The sequence below is a fragment of the Triturus cristatus genome, chromosome 1_1 (assembly GCF_964204655.1).
Source record: "Triturus cristatus chromosome 1_1, aTriCri1.1, whole genome shotgun sequence".
Classification (NCBI taxonomy): Eukaryota; Metazoa; Chordata; class Amphibia; order Caudata; family Salamandridae; genus Triturus; species Triturus cristatus.
The window spans coordinates 591,386,957-591,409,258 of record NC_140579.1 but is presented as its reverse complement, the minus strand read 5'-3'; the positions used below and the strand labels follow the sequence as shown (position 1 = coordinate 591,409,258).

The following is a 22,302-nucleotide window of genomic DNA, read 5'->3' as shown; positions in this document are numbered from 1 at the left end:
TCCACCTGCGGGCAAATGACAAACGATGAGCAAGCAATCAAAGCTTTTATCTGCGTTGGAACAGATTTCTCAAGGAGGCCTGGTTCACTCTGGTATCTGAGTCGAGGCAATAGTGTCTTGTAAACGTATGTATAGATCTCCAAGTGGCTGCTTTGCAGATCTCGGAAATCGGTACATTTTTAGGGATAGCCGTTAGAGACGCTTTTCCTCTGGTGGAATGAGCCTTGGGCCTAGACCAAAGTAGCTTTTGTGCTAACTGATAAGCCAGTTTGGTACATTACGCTATCCATCTGGAGATGGACCGCTTGAGAGCTGGAAAACCTGTTTGGATTGAACCGAAGTTAATGAACAGTTGATTGGATTTCCTAATCTTCTTAGACCTGTCCAAATAGAATTTCAAAACCCTTTTCAGGTCTAAAGAAGGAAGGGACCTCTCAGCTGGAGTAGAGAGATCAGGAAAAAAGGTAGGTAGCGAAATGGCTTGGTTACATGAAAATCCGACACCACCTTCGGAAGTAAGGAGGGGTGGGTTCTCAAAACAACTCTATTGAGATGAAAAACTGTGTATGGTTCTTTCGAGCAGAGAGCCTGGATCTCGCTCACTCTGCGAGCTCAAGTAATCACCTCCAAAAAAGCTGCCTTCCAAGTTAGGTGCTGTGGGGTTGCCTGGTGGACAGGTTCAAATGGGGGACGCATCAGGTTAGAAAGAACCAGATTCGGCTCCCAGGGAGGCGAAGGTCAAATGGGAGGGTAGACCTTCTTTAACCCTTGTAAGAAATCTTTCACTACCTGCATCTGAAAGAAAGAAGGCTGAAAAGGGGAGCGCCTGTAGGCCATGATGGCAGCCAGGTGCACTTTTATTGAGGAGATTTTAGACATGCCTTAGCTAAGTGAAGTAGATAAGGGAGAATCACATCCTCCTGCCCCTTGGTAGGGTGGTCATTATTTTGCACACACCACTTATAAAAACGCTTCCATTTACAAGCATAAGAGTGTCTTGTGGAAGGTCTTCTTGCAAGATGGTCATGCAGTCCTGAGGGATTCCTAAATGACCATATTGGAGGACCTCAGGAGCCATGCTGCCAAGTTCAGTGACGGAAGGTTGGGGTGATGTATTCTCCCATTCATCTGAGACAGCAGGTCCGGTCTGCAAGGCAACCTCTTGTGTGGACGTTCTGACAGGTGCAGATGGTCCGGGTACCACCACTGCGGTGGTCAGCCCGGAGCAATCAATCATCCTCGACTCTGAGTGGGAGAGTTTGGTTACCACCTTCGGGATGAGAGGAAGGGAAGGAAAGGCGTACACAAATCCTCCTGACCAGTTGATCAAAAGGGCATTCTCTCGTCACGTCACCCTGGTCGGTAGAATCTTGGGGAAAAGTCGCAGCATTTTTTGTTTGTCGTCCACGAACAGGTCGATGCTTGGGGGACCCCCATTCTTGGAAGATGCCTTCAACGACTTTGTCGTTTAAAACCCAGTCCTGCTGGTCCTCGTAGTGACGACGGAGAGAGTCTGCTTTTGAATTCTACTCCCCCCGGTAGGTGTATAGCTGTTCTAGTCGGATTCCTCTCAAAGAGCCAATGCCGGAGAGCTTGAACTTCCAGAGATAGAGATCTCGACCGAGTCCCCTCCCTGTCTGTTCAGATAGTACATGGTGGTCGTATTATCTTGTCTTTACTAGAATGGAGTTGGTCTGAATCGAAGGAAGGAAGGCCTTGAGGGCTAGATGCACCACACTCTGCTCCAGCATGTTGATGTGATACAATTGTTCTTTTGTTGACCATCGACCTTGAGTCTTGAGGGAGGCGTCTGATGAAATGGAACCCCTACCAACAGATTTTCCTGTCGCATCCACCATGGAATCGATGCTGTGGCTGCTTTCGACAGATGTATCCTTTCATCCCACCAAGCTGTTCGCTGATCCCACTTGTCCTCCAGATTCTGCTGTAAAGGACGCATACTCAGCCTGGCGTTGGGGACAAGAAAAATGTAGGATGTCATCGACCCTAGGAGAGAGGCAATCTGACGGACCGAAGGTAAACTGCTGCGCAAAATCTGCTTGCATTTCAGTGTGATGGCTGACAGTCTCTCCTCCGAAGGAAACACTTTTCCTATTTCGTAGTCTATTGTGGCCCCCAGATAATGGATTCTCTGTATGTAATGCTGAGTTGAAATCTCGAAGTTGACGTGGAGACCCAGCCGTGGTCTAGACATTGATGGTAGTGGTTCCTCACACCCTGGGAGGAAGGACCTTTCAGAAGCCAGTCGTCGAGATGAGGATAAAAAAAGATGTTGTTGCGTCGTACAGCGGATGCCACTACAGCCATGCACTTTGTAAACACTCGATGGGCTGACTTCAACCCGAAGGGTAGAACTTTGAACTGATAATGGGTCGATCCCACCAGAAATCGCAGGAACTTTCTGTGATGTGGACTGACTGGGATTTGAAAGTATGCATCCTGTAGATCCAGCAAACACATCCAATCCCCTTACTGTAGATTGGGATATGTTTGATAGAGAACCAACATGCGAAACTTTCTGACAGACTTGTTGAGGGCCCGAAGATCCAGGATAGGCCTGTACTCTGGTTTCCGACCTTTTTTCTTCACTAGGAAGTACCTTGAATATACCCCTCGACCTTGCTGTGATATAGGAACAACTTCGACAGCTGATTTTTGCAGGAGGGTGCATACTTCCTGCTGTAGTATATGCATCTGGTGGCACGTCTTTTACTGGAGGGATCGAGGGGGGGTCGATGCCGAAAAAGTACCCATTCTGCAGCGTAGTTTACCCCCATTGGTCTCTTGTGATGTTGCACCACTCTTCCAGGTGGTTGGCTATACTTCACCCCCCCCCCCCCTTCCTGGGGTGCCCCCCCACACTCTCCCAGACTGGGAAACGGCAATAGGGAAGCGGGCACTCATTGCTTCGATGGTGTTTTTGCTGAGGCAGCAGATTGACGAGGGGCTCCTCTCCCTCTTGGAGCACGACGTCACTGATAGTGGGATTTCGTTTGGCTTTGCTGATGTTGGTGCCTCTGCCACGGAGGGGTTTGAACCGTCTGATGGAAGAGCCGTCGATAGTATGGCCTGTATCGGCGCCTAAATTCCTTCTTTCTTTCAAGCCCTACCGTCTTCAGGGTATCAAGCTCCGTCTTCATCCTCGACATCTCCTCATCTGTGTGAGTGCCAAACAAGAAGGACCCTGAGAAAGGGAGGTTGAGGATCCGTGTTTGAGCTTAATGTTTTAAAGCAGTTAGTCGGAGCCAGGATGAGAGATTCAGTTTGCACAGCAGTGCGCAGACAGTGTCTACCCATCAGCTGCGGTGCTCATAACTTGGTTTGTCACCAAGCTTCCTTCCTGCAGTATCTCCTCAAAGTCCCTGCGGTCTTCTTTGGGTAGTTTTTCTGTAAACCTTTGAAGTGAGTTCCACATGGATCTGTCATAACGCCCTAATAGCGCCGAGGCCCTGGAGACCTTCATCATAGCTGACGTGCTGCATACTTATCCCCCACGAATCCCATGCTCTGCTCTCCTTATCGGGAGGGACTGTCGGCGAGGAGGCTACTGCATGTACCTTTTTTGCAGCTGCAATTATTAGTCAGGAGGCGGGTCAGAACTAAGGAATAATGTATCTTCTTCCGGAAGTTTGTATTTCTTCAAGATTCTCACTGGCGCGGTCTTGAGCGTTGCCGGTGTAAGAAAAGTGTCCATCACAGGCTAGAGGAGCCCCGGCACCAAGGGCAATAATGGTCTGGCAGCTGATCTTTGATGTAAAGTCTCACAAATCACTGAGGATGAGCTCTGCTGGGTAGGCATAACAATGTAAAACCGTGTTGCCCCTCTTTCCAGAACATCCTGAAAAGTACTGACGTCATCCACCGGAAAGACCCTTGATGGTGGGCTGTCTGTAAGCGTAGTAAAGTAGTCCCTCTTTGAGGATTGTGTAGAAGAGGGCTAACTTGTTGGTGACCTAAGCCTTCTCCTATGAACTCGAGACGTAGATCTCCTTCTTGAGGCAGGTGCAGGGGTAAGTGTATGATCTTGACCCCTTGATTGAATAGTAGGAGAGAGATCTACAGCTTGTACCAGCCAGGCCAGAGGGGACCTGTGTAGAGGGCTGGAGTAATCCTGAGTGCCTTGTGCTTTTACTGTACCAGACTTCTGCCAGTGATGCAGAGACCATCTAGGAGAGAGGTGCACAGATGGAAATTTCTGCCTCTCTTCTCATGCAGGAGCTTCAGAGCGCGAACTGGGGCGCACAGGCGAAGCCGCTGGACTGCTCGAGGTTGAGATAGTCACCTCCGGTGACCTTGAAGACTATGTGTCTTGAACCCATGTGACGGGTCAACGCCGACTGGTGAGTGTTTTGACGTTGAACGTGGAGTCACTGTGTCCTGAACCAGTGCTGGTGATTTTGCTCCCGACGTCTGTGGTGGTGACTGAGAAATGCTCACTGGGCACGAGTGGGACCTAGCTCCATATCTCGACAGTTCTCTGGGAGTAGAACTGTGCCCTGACGTCGATCATCGCCTGGTTGACGGCGATGGAGGAGGTGTTCATCTCGACGTCGAGCGCCCTTGGGACGATGACGCTGGAGACTTGTCTCGACGTCAACCGCCTTTGGCCCGACGGAGACTTGTCTCGGCGTCTACCTCCTCTGCGATGAAGTCTTGTGCCTCGACATCAAGTGCTGGGAGGACACTGATGGAGTGTCATGTCTTAACGTCGATCCTCTGTGATGAGACACCGACGGAGTCTCAGGCCTCAACGTCGAACGTTGAGCCCACGCTGACTGAGATCTACTCCTCTGCGTTAAGCGTCGCCGGGTTTACGCCAACGGAGGGTCTGTCACCTGATGAATCGACATTGAAGCTGTCTTCAATCTTGGTGTCGATGGCTTCGATATCCATTTCTTCACCGTTGGTAAATTCGGCGCCGATTCCGACAGGGAACAGATTGGGGTTTTGCTTCTCAAAGTCGATCTAGCCCTCTTTTTCTTCTGTCTCGCAGGATACCTACCTCTCCGAGTCCATAGAGGCGAATCCTTTCCCTCTCCTTGAGAGTTCTCCTAGACAGCTTCTTGCAATGCTGACAGGTCTCTGGGGACTGAGTCAGGAAGGCAGAGAATACACACAGAATGTGTGTCAGACCTGGCCTCCTTCTTGCCACAGAAGGGGCAAGGGTCAAAAAGAGATGGCATTATGACAGAAAAACAATCACTTTATTGTAAAAAAAAACACACAAACGTTGTGCCTCACTCTAATCCCTAAAAGACGTTGAGTCAAAGGTAGAAAACCACAATAACGTAGAGCATTATTTGACAGTCAAAAAGTCAGAGCTGTGAATTCCAGGGTCCTGACTGAAGGAGCAGGAAAGCACAACTGACCTAACTGTCACCCCTGAGGCATGATGGGAAGCCAGAGGTCATGGCTACCTTAAAGGCACGGTGCCAGTTTTTATGTTGATATTGCTTTCATTTTCTATACTATTGGTTTTCAATGCAGCCTGTAGGCTAACAATGCCTGCTCTTTTGCAGATTATTTTGAGTCTACTCATTAAAAAGAGTTCAAGTAATGCTTGCCCTCCTGTGGTCTATATTCTATAGTGTGTTAATGTAAAAGCAGTTATTTAATGTTACATTGTTTAGCCTCCCTTATAGGGGCTGCATTGATGTATAATTTTTTTTTATATATATTAACATATAGCTGTGTGTGTATGTATGTGTGTGTGTGTGTATATATATATATATATATATATATATATATATATATATATATATATATATATATATATAATATATATATATATTTTCTTGTATCTGTTTTTTATTATTTCTTGGGTTCCCGCGCATAGGCAGGAATATTCAGTGCTTATGACTATTGATGAGGATCCCCTGGAAGAGAACTGTGCTTTCTGCATCAAGATCCTGGTTTTTTAAATGTAATCTTACCACTGTAGAAAGCAATTTAGCTCTGACTTTTTTGGAGGAAAAAACACACTTGCACACCTTTCCACCATCGCAACATGTCCAAAGATGGAGGGTGTGTTTGTTGAATTCCGTGGTACAGCTTGACAATCCTCACGAAAGCTTTGGCTTGATGTAAACATAGTGTTTTGTCTCACAGAACTAAAAGTCAAATGGGCATCTCAAGGTGGAAATTAATTTGCAGTTTTAGGCTCCAAAGCATGGAACCTGCTTCCTAGCAATATGCACTCCATTGGATCTGAAACAACTTTAAAAAAAGAACTTAAAACTCGAGTCTTCAGAGCTGCAGACTCGTGTTGTAGTTTAATTTAACTCTTCGAGCCTGTAGTCTGGATCCTGTAATAGCTTTGCATTGCACCAGGATGCTCTCGTTTGAGTGACAGTTTGTGCTCAATAAATACTTATATCATATATCCACCGGTGAAACTGCTTCTCTGCAAGGAGAGTTTAGCGTTGCTCTATTCCAGTTGTCAAAAACTCTTGCTTATAAATAGAAGCATTCTAGTAGATTTTGTATTTCCAAGCCTGGCCACATCATGCTCTTTTAATAATAATCTTATATATATTGATTTCTACTGCAAATAACTATATCGTATAACTGCACTGAGCAGTTATTAGCATTTCACAACTACATTTTGTCCCCTTAATTAATACTGGACTTATGAGCGAGCTTACAGGACTTAGAACTCGTGTCCTACATGATGTTAAGTGTAGTGAATGCTTTTTCTGAGATACCACCCCTTGCTTGACTGAAACTGGCATCCAGTGGCCTCCGGTACGTTTTTTTGCTGTTCTTAAGAGCTGCAGGACTATTTTAGAAGAATGATTCAGCTAAAAAAAAAAAAAAAAATCTGAAGACCTATAAGAGCACACAGACCTTTTTCCCTTCACATTTTGCTCTCCAGTTCTGAAAGCAGCTCTGTTAAAGTGTATTCATGCAGAGCCCGGACCCCATCTGTGGAATTTCATAAACATGTCCAATTTGGGTTGCTTTGCATGGTTATGTTATGTTGATAGGTTTATATAGTGCTCAACTCACCCTGGGGCATCTCGGCGCTGACTAGTAGACTTGAAATCCTGAACGGGAAAAAACTATGGAGCAGACTAAGTAAGAGTTCAGAACAAAAAGGCTTTCAGCTGTTTCCTAAAAAGTTCATACTTGGGAATTGATCGCAAAGTCTGGGGAAGCTGGTTCCAATATTTTGGGGCAAGATATGAGAAAGCTCTGCCACCCGCCCGAGTAAGACGGAATCGAGGGACCTGAAGAAGGCCCCGCAGGCTAGATCTAAGACTCCTGGATGGACAGTATTTGAAGAGTTTTGTTTGTAAATAGAGAGGGGTCTCTGTCGTTCAGAGCGTTATAGGTGAAGCAACATATCTTGAAAAAGGATCTCTTTTTCACAGATAGCCATTGTAGTTCTCTGAGCAGCGGAAGCGAAGAGGAGCCTGCCGGTTGATTGAAGATCATTCTCGCTGCCGTATTCTGAACCACCTGCAGCTTAGCTAGATGGGTCTCCCCTACTTCTGCCAGCAGTGCATTACCGTAATCCAAATGGCTAGTTACCATAGCCTGCACTAATGTCCTACGACGACAGGTAGGCATATATGGAAGTATTTTCCGCAGAAGCTGGAGACTGTAGTAGCATGAGGTGGTTGTGGCCGCGATATGGTCCATCATGGACAGCAACCGATCTATTTTTATACCCATATTTTTTTACTGAGAGTTTGGGCGTAGGAGCAAGCCCAATTGAACAGGCCACCAATCTTCAGACCAAAGATCAGTTGCTTTTCCCAACAACATGATCTGTTTTATCTGGATTCAATTGTAAGAAATGACCCGTCATCCAGTCATATATCATCTTCATGCCATATGCAAAACGAGTTTTCTCTTTGTCTGTATTTTCTCCAATAGTGAACATAAGCTGCGTATCATCTGCATAAGAGATGATCTCGAAGCCCAATTGTTCAACTATCCTCGCCAAAGGGGCCATGTAAATATTAAAAAGAGTGGGGCTCAAACAGGAGCCCTGCGGAACACCCCTCTTCAACGGCATTTTGGCCGAGGAATAGGGACCCAATGTGACTGTTTTAGTTCTGTCAGCCAGAAAGTGTTGTAGCCACTTCAGTGCAGTTCCTTTGATACCACACGTGACTAGTCTCTCCGCCAGCTCTACATAAGAGATGGTATCAAAAGCTGCCGAGAGATCTAAGAGGATCTGTATCACTGACCCCCCCTCCCCTGAATCAACTGTGAGCGTATCTGTCACTGCTAGTATAGCAGTTTCCGTACTGAAACCTTGCCGAAAGCCCGATTGCGATGGATCCAAGATTCCATTTTGTTCCAAGTAGAGGCAAAGTTGTCTATTTATAACACTTTCCAACAATTTTCCCAGGAGAGGTAGTAGGGAAATAGGCCGGTAATTTGAAAGGATTGATGGATCCTCCGCAGGCTTCTTCAGTATAGGGCGGACCGATGCCTCCTTCCATGCAATGGGAATGGTGCCCATTTTTATAGAGCAATTAAAGATGTCACTGATTGCAGGAGCACAGCTTATAGCCAAAAGGGCCATCATTTTTGGAGGGCACAAATCATTAGGTGACCCAGATTTTGCTTTGGAGAGGCCTTTAGAGACCTCCTCAATGGTGGTCAATTCAAAGTGCTCCAGGGAACTAATAATCTTGTCACCGTCTTCTCTTTTGGGCATAGAATCCATGGTTGAAGAGGCTACCAGAGGAAAGGTATCGTAAATTCTGGATATTTTGTCCTGAAAATGGGATGCCAGGGAAAGGCATAGATCCTGGGACTCTGATTGGCTGAGTACAAGCGTTGGGAGAAGAAAAATCTTTTGACTATAGAGAACAAGGTTTTCGAAGAATTACTGGCTTGTTCAGTGATATGTGGCCAGAGACTGTCTATACAGTAGTCTATTTTGATGGGCCTTACTTGCCCGCCAAGTTCTTTCGAGGCGCCTGCATTTGGCTTTTTCCATCTTAAGCTCCTGTGTATACCAAGGAGTCGAGATTCGTCGAGTAACGGTACTCTGTTTTTTTGGGTATGATTTCATAAAAGGCAGATTGTAAAGCCACATTAAAAGCCTCTAATTTTTCAGAGGCCTCGGTTGGATTATTTTCTGAGTCCAGGGAGTAAGCCTTATTAAAGGATTCTAGGGTGAGATTACGCCAAGACCTATGTTGTCCTAATGATTTTCTTTTGTATGGTTCCCCCTTTTTTCCCACGTCTGATGGAAAGTAAAAGTGATCATTGAATGGTCAGGGAGGTCGCAGCTCAGTTGGTCATAGTTGGTACATCTAGATCTAATAAGTGACCAGCTCAATGAGCAGAGCCGACCTCTCGTTGTGTGAGACCTATTGATTTCAAAGAAGAAAAAAGTTTGTCAACCTCCAGATTAGAAATATTTTCTCCATGAAAGTTAAAATCCCCTAGAGTAAAAGAAACTTGTTTGCCGCAAGCACATGCAGCGCTATATATTCGATCAACAGGTCAGTAAAATTGGCTTTAGATCCTGGGGGGCCGATAAAGTAAGGCACCATGCCAGCAATCTGTAGGAGATATAATAACCTTAAAAATTCCCAATTCCAACCATTCATTTTTTTACCTTAAACACCCAGTTCACCACAAGGTGATTCTGGAAGGCAATGGCTATACCACCGCCTGTTTTGCATTTACTTATATTTTTAGTTTTTCTCTTGATCTTCCACTTCAATGAAATTTAAATTTGTGCTCTTCTGGCGATGCATTCTTGACTTGGCATTTGGAACCAGATGTTCCTCTGTAGCACTAGACTATATATTTGGGTTTTAGGGAGAGAAGTGGAGAGTCCGGTTTTCGAGGTGTCCATGGTTGCTATTCTCCTGATTTTGTTTTAAGCATTACATGCCAAGTGCAAGGACTTTATTGCACGCATTGCAGTATACCCTGCTTTAAAACAGGAATATTGGACTTTCCTACCCACGCATTTTTCCGTATACAGTGAGGGTAAAATACTGTATTAGTGTGTTAGACTTTGATTGGTCATCTTGTTTGTTTTGGAACAAATATTGGCAGGCAACTGGTTCTTACCATGGGGACAGGATGCAGGTGGAAGGAGGCAACACGAAGGGGAGGGTGGGGTGGGGTGGGATGAGGAGGCAACAGAGGAGAGAGCAGCGTGGAGCGGTTTTGGGAGTAAGCATCAGGGGAGTACACACGGGTAAGCACAACAAGAAGGTGGGGTAGCACACAGGTTACAGAGCGCAGGGTGGGGGAACTGCACACAGGAAATTGCTGGAAAACACATTCACTCCCATGGCTCACTCTTCAAAAGACAAAAGTAGAGCTTAAAAAGCAAGCAGAGGGAGCACTGATGCAAGCAAATCAAGCGATGTTAGAAGCTATGTTCCATTGTAAGAGCAAACACAGGGTTGACCAACTGGGACACGAATAAGAAGTAGGGAAATAAGTGACCGAATAGCCAACCAGTTGTATGCAATGGGCAGGTTCAAGTCTCCTATATGTTTTTGGTAAGCCCACAATGTCTCAACAGACAGTGCATGTACGGCCCTGGCTAGTAGGGTATGTTCAGACTTTGGTCCCGTGCTCTCCATGCCACTGGAGTCAAGCTATCCTGGCTGAAGAGGGCTGAAAGCCCGAAACCGTTCCTAGGATGCTTGTTTCCAGTCCAGGGAGGACCTGGCCTGGCAGTTCGGGCTGGACTGTTCCCAGTGTTCGCAGGGTCAAGACTGATTTGCACACGGCTGGGTCTAAACTGGAATGGCATGGTGAGCACAAAAACGATGGATTTTGGCCCAGATCTCTGTGCTGGGGTGAATGTATGACATTGTTCTGCATTCTGTCCATCAATTGTTCTTTTTGCAAGTGTCGCCCTGGCTAGTAGGCTCTACCTAAAAGTGACAATTGTATTTCTTAAAAGTAGGCATCAAAAACATGCTTTGACAGACTTCACTAAATGGACAGGGAGTTGGAAGGACAGGGAGTTGGGAGGAGACAGAAGAGATCATGACTGACTGGTGTGCTCGGGAATGCATTTAAATCATTGTGGTTCAGTAAAAAAAAAGCCACCGTTTTTGTTGTGAGTAAAAGATGCAACCAAGTAGTTCTGTGGTTGAGCTGTGTGATAACTCAGGGGATGAAGCTTCTACTGGCTTCAGTTCAGGATTCTGTGTTTGCTTTTCTGTGCACTGATACCTTACTTTCTTTGTTTTCACTATTTTCAGCCGCTGCCTTCCAACAAGGAAAGATCCCGCCTACTCCCTTCACCGCTCCTCCCCCAGCAGGAAGTATTATACCACCACCACCAAATCTTCGAGAGTTTCCAGGTTTGGTTATGTTCATCTTGCCATTCTGCTTACTCCACCACTAATATGTTTTAATGAGATATGTGAATTCATGCAAATTTCTCTGTGACTGTAGTTCTATTTTGGGCCTAAGGTTCAGGGCAAATGCCTGCCAAAAATTGTAGAAGTAATTGAAATTCATACTTCAGTGTACTTGCCAACTGTTTGTAGATTCTCTCTGAATCTGTGGCACTCACTCTTACTCTCCAGTGCAGCCTTTTGGCACTGCACTTCTCTCTTGGATAGTAAAAATGTCTAACTCTTGGCTCTGTAGTCATAAGCAAATTGGAATGCACTAGTTTGCCTCCTACCGATACTTTTTCAGCATTACAAGCCTAGCTGTTTGAATTTGTGTATTTACTTTTATTTTGTTTTGCCAGGTGGGCCTCCACGGCCTGGGATGATGCCAGCGCCCCCTATGGCAGGTCCTCCAATGATGCCAATGATGGGGCCGCCTCCGCATGGGATGATGCAGGTCGGACCTGGTAAGTCATGATCACATTTTATCAAATAGTTCTACAAGGAATTAAACATAATGTTTTTGGAGAAAAATCTTATTTAATCTTTTGAAAAGGGAAAAGTGCTTCAAAATGATGGTGCTTTGTTTTCAGATTAGCCTTTAGCTGTACAGGCGATGACATGGTTTATGAAATATAGAATTATAAATGGGTAACAGTGATTAACGGGGATGTTTTTCATCAAAAGGTTCTGAGTGATGTCAAATAGGCAATCAAAGGAAAGCCTGAGTTTTCTGTGATTACTCGAAAACCGAGGTAAAAAACATCTTCCATAATTAACTTTTTACCCATGTATAACTTTGTTTATAACACCCCCCCCCCCACAATCATATTACCCTACTTCACTCTGCTAGGCAGGGCAGAGAAGTAAGGGAGGAGCCATACATAACCTGGCTTCTGATCACTGCCCAGATTTGATGGGGGAAAAAAATGCGCTTACTTGCTATCCTTGGTCATTCCCCACCTCCTTTCCCCCTTCCTGGAGATGAGGTTCTGCTTTCAGTGAAAGCAGACAACCAGTACTGCACTGACAGGCTCTTAGAGAGCCCTGGCAACACGGCCTGGAAAGCCATTATGACGTATCAAGAGTGGATAACAGGTTTTGTTGTAAACTGGTAAGTCATAGCAGTGAATTACCATATTTAGAATCTGGTGTAAACCATACAGGCTTCCAACGGAAGCCATGCATAACCTATAGAATTATAGATGGGTAAAAATGAATATCTGAAAGAAACACGTTAGATTCCTCACCTTAGAATATCCCCAGGCGTCAGGCTGGATCCGGAAAGATTTTTGTAGCAATACCCTTTGCGCGTCGCTAGGCGTCGTCTACGGCTCCGCGTCCGTCGTTGGCGTCGTGCGCCGAAATGATGTCGTCGGAGTACTTAGACGCCGCCCTCGCGCACTGACGTCAGTTCTTTTTTCCGCGCCAGACAGCGCCGATCCGGGAAGATCTTACCCCTTAGTCAATTTTTGACTAAACTTTTTGACTCTTTTTGGTCTTCTGTCGACTCGACTCTGGTGCCGGTAGGATGCCTGGGTTTAAAGCCTGTGACTGATGTCGGTGACGAACCACCATCGCCGGTGCCTTTACTGCCTGGGGGCCGACCACGACGTGGAGTCGTGCCCCGATTGTCAGGCCTTGACCTCGAAGGCTAGGCCGGAGCGGTTCCGTAAGCTTCTCGAGCTTCGGCACTCTGCTCCGCGCCGCTCACGGTCCAGGTCCAGGAGGAGGTCCAAGGACTGGTCGCGGAGCCGCAGTCACCATCATCGCTCGTCAGGCTCGAAGTCTTCGGGTAAGTCGAAGCGATCAAAGAAGTCCAAGAGGCGACATCGCTCTTCGGACTCCCCTCGCCGGTCGCGCGACTCGGCAGAGGGTCAGGGTGGTCCCACCCCCGCGGCTCCGTCGGAGCCGCATGAGCCGCGTCCGTCTCCATACCCGCCGGTCCCTGGGACTGATGCGACTCCGGCGGAGGTCAGTGCCTTCCTCTCGGCCATGAGCGGCCTGGCTCCGCCGTCGACGCCTGCCGGCGCGCCTTCGGGCCCCGCGGGCTCGACTGGGCGACCTCGCGTGCCGGCGGCTCCGGCCCCGGCTCCTTCGACTTCGGTCCCGACGCCGCAAGTCCCCGAGGGATCCAGGCCTGGATCTCTGTCGGCGCCGGTCGACCTCACGACGCCTCCTCCGCCGGCGCCGTTCCCCGGTTTAGCCCCTGTCCGGACCCGGCGCCGATGGATCAGCGTTTCATCTACCGTCCGGCTCCGATCATTCCTCCTGTTTATCAGGAATCGGATGACGGGGGCGACTGGGAGGGGTCTGAGGACCCTATGGCCATCCAGGGCCAACTTTCACAGGACCGGGCAGACGAACTGGGGGATTCCAGTGGTCTGGACACTTCACTGGACGCTTGTTTCATCTCTCCTCCGACTGTGGCCTCGGAGGAAGGTGCAGCTTTCTCAGTGGTGCTGCGCAATGCGGCCGAAGCCCTGGGGCTCGAGTTGCCTGCTGTGGCCGTGAGGACTAATATCCTCACAGAGGTGCTTCAACCATCCGCAAGCTCCACAGAGCCTCTGCTGCAGTTCAATGAGGCCATCATCGACGTTCTGCAGGGCACTTGGTCCAAGCCCTCCACAGTTCCACCTGTGGATCGGAACGTGGCCCGGCGCCACCGCCCTGCTCCGGGCGACTCCAGTTTCTTGTCCCAACACCCCACCCCGAGAGCCTGGTTATCCAGGCCTCCACTTCCCAATCCTCCTTACCGTCCGCTCCTCCGGATCGGGAATCCAAGAGGCTGGAACAGTTCGGAAAGAAACTGTTCTCTTCCCTGAGTTTGGGCCTGCGGTCGTTGAACACCGCTTGCCTCTTTGACTGTTTCTCCCACTCTGTGGGATGCGGTGGAGGACGTGCTGCCCCTGTGTCCGGAGGAGGCCCGGACACGTCTCTCCCAGGTACTTGCTGACGGGCGAGATGCAGCGCGACATGCCATACGGTGTGGACTTGACACCACGGACTCGCTGGGTAGGGCGATTTCCACCACGGTGGCGCTCTGGCGCCACGCCTGGCTGCGGTCCACGTGTTTTTCATGGGATGTCCAGAGTACCCTCATGGATATGCCCTTTGATGGCGCTCGCCTTTTTGGTGAGAAGGCGAATAGTGCGCTGGCTCGTTTTTAAGGACTCCCGGGCTACTGCCACGTCCTTGGGTCTCTCGGCCCCACAGCCGCAAACTTATGGCTTTCGTGGCCAAGGAAGCGGCGCCTCCTCACGTCCACCTAGCCACCGGCCGCAGAACCAACCTGCTCCCAGTCGCGGACGTGGGTTCCGCCGTGGCGGTACTATAGGACAACGTGCCGGTCAGTCCACATCCACCCCGGCAGCATCCGCCTCAAAGCCCTCCTAGTCCGAGCTTTCAGGCCCATTCCACGCCAGTGGGCGGCAGAGTTCGCCATCACCTGCTCCACTGGCGCTCCATCACTTCGGACAGGTGGGTGCTGCAAATCGTCCGAAGGGGTTACTCCCTCCCCTTCGAGACGACCCCTCCAGCCATGCCACCGTATATCGGAGGATCACTTGAATCTTCTGCGGGAGGAAGTTACGGCCCTCTTGGCCAAAGAGGCCGTCGAGCGTGTTCCTGGTCCAGAAGTAGGCCGTGGTTGCTATTCCCACTACTTTCTGGTTCCCAAGAAGGGCAAAGGGGGCCTACGCCCTATCTTGGACCTCAGGAGCATCAACACCTTTTCTCCGGAAGGAACGGTTCAAGATGCTAACTTTAGCTCATGTTCTGGCTGCCCTGGAGACTGGATGGTAGCGTTGGACTTGCAGGACGCCTATTTTCACATCCCCGTCCTGCCGGCCCACCGGCGTTACCTGCGGTTGACGGTGGGTCAGGAGCACTTTCAGTTCACCGTGCTCCCCTTCGGCCTCACCAGTGCCCCTCGGGTGTTCACGAAAGTGATGGTGGTGGTCACAGCTCATCTGCGCAGATCGGGGGTTCCAGTCTTCCCCTATCTCGACGACTGGCTGTTGAAGGCGGGCTCGCCCCAGCAAGTCGTCTCCCACCTCCAGACTACGGCCGACCTCCTGCATTTGCTGGGGTTCTCCATCAACGTGCCGAAGTCGCACCTGAGACCCTCCCAGAAGCTCATCTTCATTGGAGCGGTTCTCGATTCGGCGCAGTTCCGGGCTTATCCTCCGGAACAGCGGGTCCGGGATATTCAGGCTCTGATTCCCATCTTTCGGCCACTATCCTGGGTTTCGGTCAGGTTGGTGCTGCGGCTTCTGGGGCTGATGGCCTCCTGCATCCTGTTGGTGCCTTACGCCAGGTGGTGAATGCGGGCTCTGCAGTGGGACCTGAAGTTTCAGTGGGCCCAGCATCGAGGCAACCTGTCCGACCAGGTCTTGATCTCGGAGGGCACTGCGAACCAGTTGCAGTGGTGGCTCACGGACCGCGATTGGGTGAGCGGCAGATGCCTCTCCCTACCCCAACCGGAGCACGTAGTAGTGACTGATGCGTCCCTCCTGGGATTGGGGGGCCATATGGGAGAGGCGGAGATCAGAGGACTCTGGTCTCCGGCGGAGTCCCGGCTCTATATCAACCTTTTGGAGCTGAGAGCGATTCGGCTTGCACTGAAAGCCTTCCTTCCTTCTGTCCGGGGAAGTGTCGTATAGTTTTCACGGACACCACCACCGCCATGTGGTATTGCAACAAACAGGGCGGGGTGGGGTCGTGGACCCCTTTGTCAGGAGGCTCTGCGCCTCTGGACATGGCTGGAACACCAGGGCATCACCCTAGTGGTTCAACATCTGGCGGGCTCTCTGAACGCCAGAGCAGACGAACTCAGCCGCCGGTGCATGATGGATCACGAATAGCGTCTGAACACTGACGTGGCGCAAGGTCTCTTTCTGCAGTGGGGAAAGCCTTGGTTAGATCTATTCGCCTCCGCAGAGAACGCGCAATGTCAGCAGTTCTGCGCGTTGGAATTTCCAAGGCAGCACTCGCTCGGAGACGCTTTTCGTCGCGAGTGGAGTTGCGGTCTGTTGTACGTCTTTCCGCCTATACCACTTCTGCCCAGAGTGCTGAAGAAGATCAGGCGCGACCGGGCCCAAGTTATCTTAGTGGCTCCGGATTGGGCACGAAGGTTCTGGTATCCCGAGCTACTCAGTATGTCAATCGATCCCCCGATACGACTGCCTCTTCAGGAGGACCTTCTGTCGCAGCAGCAGGGGACGGTCCTCCACCCGAACCTGTCCAGCCTCCACCTCCATGCGTGGAGATTAAGCGGCGGCAGTTGATGCCATTTGACTAGCCTCCTGAAGTCTGTGATGTCATGCTGGCAGCCAGGCGTCCCTCCACAAAGACGGTATACGCCTGCCGGTGGAACAAATTTGTGGCATGGTGCACAGCAAAGGCTGTGGATCCCCTTTCCGCCCCTCTTTCTGAGGTTCTCCTCTTTCTTCTTTCTTTGGCCCAGCAGGGCTCTGCTTTGGGCACCTTGAAAGGTTACCTTGCTGCAATTTCTGCCTTCTTACAGCTTCCTGATCATCCTTCTCTTTTCAAGTTCCCTGTTTCACGTTTTCTCAAAGGCATTATTCACATGTTCCCTCCTGTCCCCTTCGTAATGCCTCAGTGGGACTTGAATCTTGTTCTGACCTTTCTGATGTGCGCTCCTTTTGAGCCTCTTCACAATTGTCCCATTCGTCTTCTGACTCTTAAGACTGCTTTCCTGGTAGCTATCACCTCGGCTAGACGGGTGAGTGAACTCCAGGCTCTGTCATCTAAGCCTCCCTTTCTTTCTGTTCATCCGGACAAGGTTGTCCTCGGGACTCGTCCTTCTTTTCTACCGAAAGTGGTGACCCCCTTTCACATCGGGCAATCTGTCATGTTGCCCACCTTCTTTCCGCATCCTTCAAAAGTGGAAGAGAGGCTCCACCGTCTGGACCCAAAACGGGCGCTGTCCTTTTATTTGGACCGCACCAAGCATTTGCGGGTGGACGACCAACTTTTTGTTGGATACGTAGGAGCTAAGAAGGGGTAGCGGTACACAAACGGACCATCTCACGGTGGGTCGTGTTGTGTATTAAACTTTGTTACTCCTTGGCAAAAAAGGACCCTCCTGTTGGGTTGAGGGGCCCATTCCACCTGGGCCACAGCGGCTACTACTGCCCTGGGGGAGTTCCCTTGCAGGACATCTGTCAGGCGGCGACGTGGGATTCACTGCCCACGTTTGCCAAGCACTATTGCCTGGACAGCCAAGTCCAGAGAGATGGCTACTTTGGCTGTTCTGTTCTCCAGGACTTTCTGGTGTGATCTTGGTTCGCAGACCCACCACCGGGGTTGGTATTGCTGGGGTATCTATTCTAAGGTGAGGAATCTAACTAACGTGTTTCTTTCAGATGAACAAGTTACTTACCTTCGGTAACAATGTATCTGTAAGAAACATTAGTTAGATTCCTCACCGACCCACCCATCCTCCCCGTTCTGCGAACTGACATCTAGGGGTTAAGGCTATCCTTTTCAGGGCCCTAGAATTTTTGGCACCAGTGTCGTCTCTTGCATGGCTCTGCGTTCCTGGCGCGGAAAGCTATGTACAAGAACTGATGTCAGCGTGCGAGGGCGGTGTCTAAGTACTCCGTCATTCCAGCGCACGACGGACGCGGAGCCACAGACTACGCCTAGCGACGCGCAAGGGGTATTGCTTCAAAAATCGTTCCGGATCCAGCCTGACCCTGGGGATATTCTAAGGTGAGGAATCTAACTAATGTTTCTTACAGATACATTGTTACCGAAGGTAAGTAACTTGTTCTACAGGGATGTTTTTCACCGAAGGGTTCCGAGTGACCACAATAGCAATGCTTGAGCTGTCTATGATATGTATGTCCCCTGAATCATCTGCCCTTAATTTTGCTGCTATGTGGTGGCAGTAGGGGAGGGTAAACCATACATAACAAGACCTTTTTTTTTTTTTTTTTTTTTTTTTTTTTTTTTTTTTTAAACCTTTGGGACAGGGATACATAACTTGACCAGCCCATACCACATTCCCTACCTTCCTCCTGCAGCTGTGCTTTCTGCTTTCAGTCAATGCAGACAAGCAGAGCTGCACTGACATGCTCTTTGGAAGGCCATTGACATAACAGCGGGTAACTGGTTTTGTTATCAACTGTTGCTGTCTTAGCTGTGAGTTATGAGATTCAGAAACTGAAATAAACAATAGAGGCTCTCTATGGGAGCCATACATACCAATGGCATCTACCACCTTTCATTTTACCATCATCCTTTTATTTTGAGCATTGTCTGAACTAAATAATTAAATTAACCCTTTAGAACTCTGACACAGAATTAGTTCACTGTCTAATCCTTCAGACCATTGAACAGCTACCCTCACTCAATTGACAACTGACACTAAGCTCCCTAATTATTCATATCTCTGTGACTGACATAGAATGTCCGCACCTCTTGTGATCCTGGTACTCTTAATAATTAATCACATCAAATAACTTACTTTATCCAACCACTATAAACTGTTGCTGGGTAAGGAGCAGCCCAGCTACTAACATTGTGAAATTTAAGCCAGGGCAAATCTAGTTTATGTATTCGTGTGATTCGGCTTGCTGTGAATGTTTTCTTTTGTCTTTCACCTCCTGTTGCAATCACTTAGATGAGCGCTTGACTCCATTGTCCATAAGAAGTCTTACTGGAGTTACGTGACATGTTGATTATAATCCGCCTTTTCTCTAAAGCTCTGCTGCCTTTAAAACAATCAGGGTTGCAACACCCTCCGTTCTAGTGCTCTCAGGTGACTACTGGACACCAGAATATTTCTTATTCTGCACATTGCATGTGAGTGACTCTAATTTTGTGTTCTTTCTCACTTCAGGACCAGGAATGCGGCCGCCAATGGGAGGGCACATGCAGATGATACCAGGCCCTCACATGATGCGTCCTCCTTCACGGCCCATGATGCTCCAAGCCAGACCGGGAATGGCCAGACCGGACAGATAGTCACAGACAAAGTTTCATCTTATTTCTGTTTTCGTTTGCGGTCATCGCTGCAAGATAACTTCTTGACAGGAGAGTTTGTCACAGTTGAGGACTTCTTGGAGAGCTGCGGCAAGTTTTGCCCCTTATCTGTATAACCGCTCTTGCGTCTTTGAAGTGAATTGCCACAGACTGGAGTTGGTGGAAGCCACCAACATCTTGCCACCTCTTCCTACATCTTGCCCCTCCAGTTTTTTACAGGTGTTAATTTTGCATTGTCCTGATGTTTTAGTATTTTTTTTTTTAATTCAAGTTGATACATTTTCCAATTTTTTTGCAACGATGAATGGCATTTGTTTTGAACTATGGCCATAGTTAGACTTTTTTTTTTTTTTTTTTTAATAAAAACACCTTTAATAATGTTGCTCTGACAGGGTTGGCAACTATTTTTCTGTATTGTGTGCATTCTCTTCCATGTCGTGTTTTATATAAGGCAAGAGGGAACATCATTTAGCAGCCAGAGTACACTGATTTATGAAGACAAAAGTATTCCAGTGTACGATGTCGGGGTGTGGTAGATTAAAATCTTTATTGATCATGAGATTGAGATTCTGTGTCACCTCAAGTATCCCTTCCAGGGAGCTGTGCTCGGCTTCAAGTTCAAGAGATCCTGTTTGTGTTTTCACTCCTAAAGGTGATTAGAATCTCACAAAATTTCCTTCTCGTCTGCAGAGACAAGGGTGCCCTTGTCTTCCTTGTACTGTACATGGACTGCTTTTACAGACTGCATAGTCTCTGAGAAATCTTGTGATTTTAAGATTGTTTCCTTTAAAGACCAATTCATCTTGGGCTATGTCCCACACAGTGAAATTAATGCTTATCATACTGGTGTCTTTACTGAAACTACCAGCCTTTGAAAAAGCTTCCTTGCTACCGAAAGTCCGGTCCGAAACCTCTCCAAAGTGTGCACACCTTTCCATTTCACAGCACCTACATCCTGAGACAATATATTTAAGAAGGAATTACATGTACAGGAGGGAATAACTACCTCCACCACAGAATTAATGTTCAAGAGGGAAAAGTTGTGGTATATAAATTGAGAGGGCATTTTAAAGGATTATTAGTTACTGTTTGTAGAGCCTGGCACATTGACATTTTTCGTTGGTCTTAAATATGTTTATGCCCAGAGGTCTTGATGCATGTCCTTTTTAGGTCACGCCTTTGCAGCGCAAGCGCTGTCTATTTGAGACCTGATGTATCTAGGATATGGGCTTGAAAACGCCCATTTTTTTTAAATTCGTTCCTCTTGCTGTCCTTTAGAAATGCTGGATTTTCATTGGTGAATACACTTACTAGTCCCTGTTGGAATTTTGAATCCAAGAGGAGTCCACCAGGAGATATTGGTCCTTTGACATGTTATTTCTGTTCCGGTTATTTATACTTGGATAGAACTCTTTTAGTTGACCTGCCTCTATGCTCCTGAACTGTTCTATTTGCTTGCGCAGTGACTCTTAGGTCGTTTCATTTGCTTGCTGTGTGCCTCTGCCTCACCCCTCCCACATCACTGCTTAATCTCTGATCTCCTGCGCCTCCCCCTCACCTCCCACAACACTGCTCGCAGGCTCACACTAATACTCCGAGACCACTGCTGTTTTGCTTGTTTTGTTAATTTACGCAGTCTTACCCCTACCACGACACTGCTTGCAGGCCCGAAGATCGCTGCTTTGAATTCGTATGCTATTTTAAATTAGCTGCTTTTATTTATTTATATAGCATGCTTTGAATTTTTGTTACTTAATATTAGTCTGCTTTTATTTATATAGTGCACCTATCCATGCCTCAACATTGAGCCGACACCAGATCCCCAGCTCCCAGTCGGCAGCTCTCAACACTGAGCCATATCTTTTCCCTAGCCATGTTGCAGGGTGCAGTAACATATGTGGCCACAAGATGTCCCATGGGACACCTAGTGTCTCACAACACTGCTTGTTAGGTCTCGCCTGACCCAGCGCATGCGCTGGTCTGGCGAGACTTATTGAGAGGGCTCCAAAAAGTGCTACCAGGCCAGCCTAGAGCTACAGTGCATGTGCGCGGGCGCGCGCGCCGCTCTTTAACGCAATTACTTTCGCGGCCGGCCGCACGGCAGCTTTGATGTTTGATCGTGATCCCGCACGGCCGCTTTGCATAGCCAATAGGTCTCGCTTTTGGGACCTTATAAGTATTTAGTTATGCAACTGTTGCATGGCTAAACACTTATAAGGTCCCAAAGGCGAGACCTATTGGCTATGCCAATGCTTGTTTTTTATGGCCGTCCGGCCAACATGCTATTTTATTTTTTTCAACATCAGCATGACAATCTTGAGGAATGAAATGCCTATTGCACCTGAATGCCTCTCTGACTATCTTCAGCACGAGCTACAACTGAACTACGTTACCTAGAGTGCCTCTCATATGCCCCCCTGGCGAATTTCCCATTCTTTTGGCTAACATATCAGTGCAACATCATTGGCATTTGATTTTATGTACTTCTAAAGCGCTCAAGTTAACATGAGCCAGAGAATGCGAACTCCCTCTAAGAGGTCCAATTTAAGGAGTACATTAATGACGGCCATTCACCAAAAAAACAAATGAGCAGCATTCACGGGGATAGGTAACAGGCACTAACGTCTCAAATGAGCTCAATGGCTCGAGGACACAGTTCTCATGGTGCAGCTGCCCGCGATGAACACTTTGGAATCCTTAAAATAAGTAAGTCAAGATATCCACAACATGAGTAAACTTTTCATTATGGTTTCTCCCAAAAATGCTGCGAGCGCTGTAAAGATGTTTTTATGAACACCCTTTCACAATTGGACATGAAGCTCGTAATTGGCAACTAATGAGCCTGCCTCCTCTTTTCAACTGCACAATGATTTGCAGCACTATTCATTATTAGTAGGGTCCCGCTTCGTTCTCACTCCTACCTGGT

General features: G+C 48.1%; 1 protein-coding gene across 1 annotated transcript in view; it reads left to right on the top strand.

The window, feature by feature from the left end:
- Window positions 1-19,765, top strand: part of SNRPC (small nuclear ribonucleoprotein polypeptide C) — a 150,448-nt gene extending 130,683 nt beyond the window's left edge. Inside the window, exons 4-6 of the mRNA XM_085645911.1 lie at window positions 11,226-11,327; window positions 11,726-11,830; window positions 19,234-19,765. Coding sequence (XP_085502037.1) covers window positions 11,226-11,327; window positions 11,726-11,830; window positions 19,234-19,358 — 332 coding nt within the window. The 3' untranslated portion in view covers window positions 19,359-19,765. The remainder of the gene's footprint in view (window positions 1-11,225; window positions 11,328-11,725; window positions 11,831-19,233) is intronic.
- The last annotated feature ends 2,537 nt before the right edge of the window (window positions 19,766-22,302 follow it).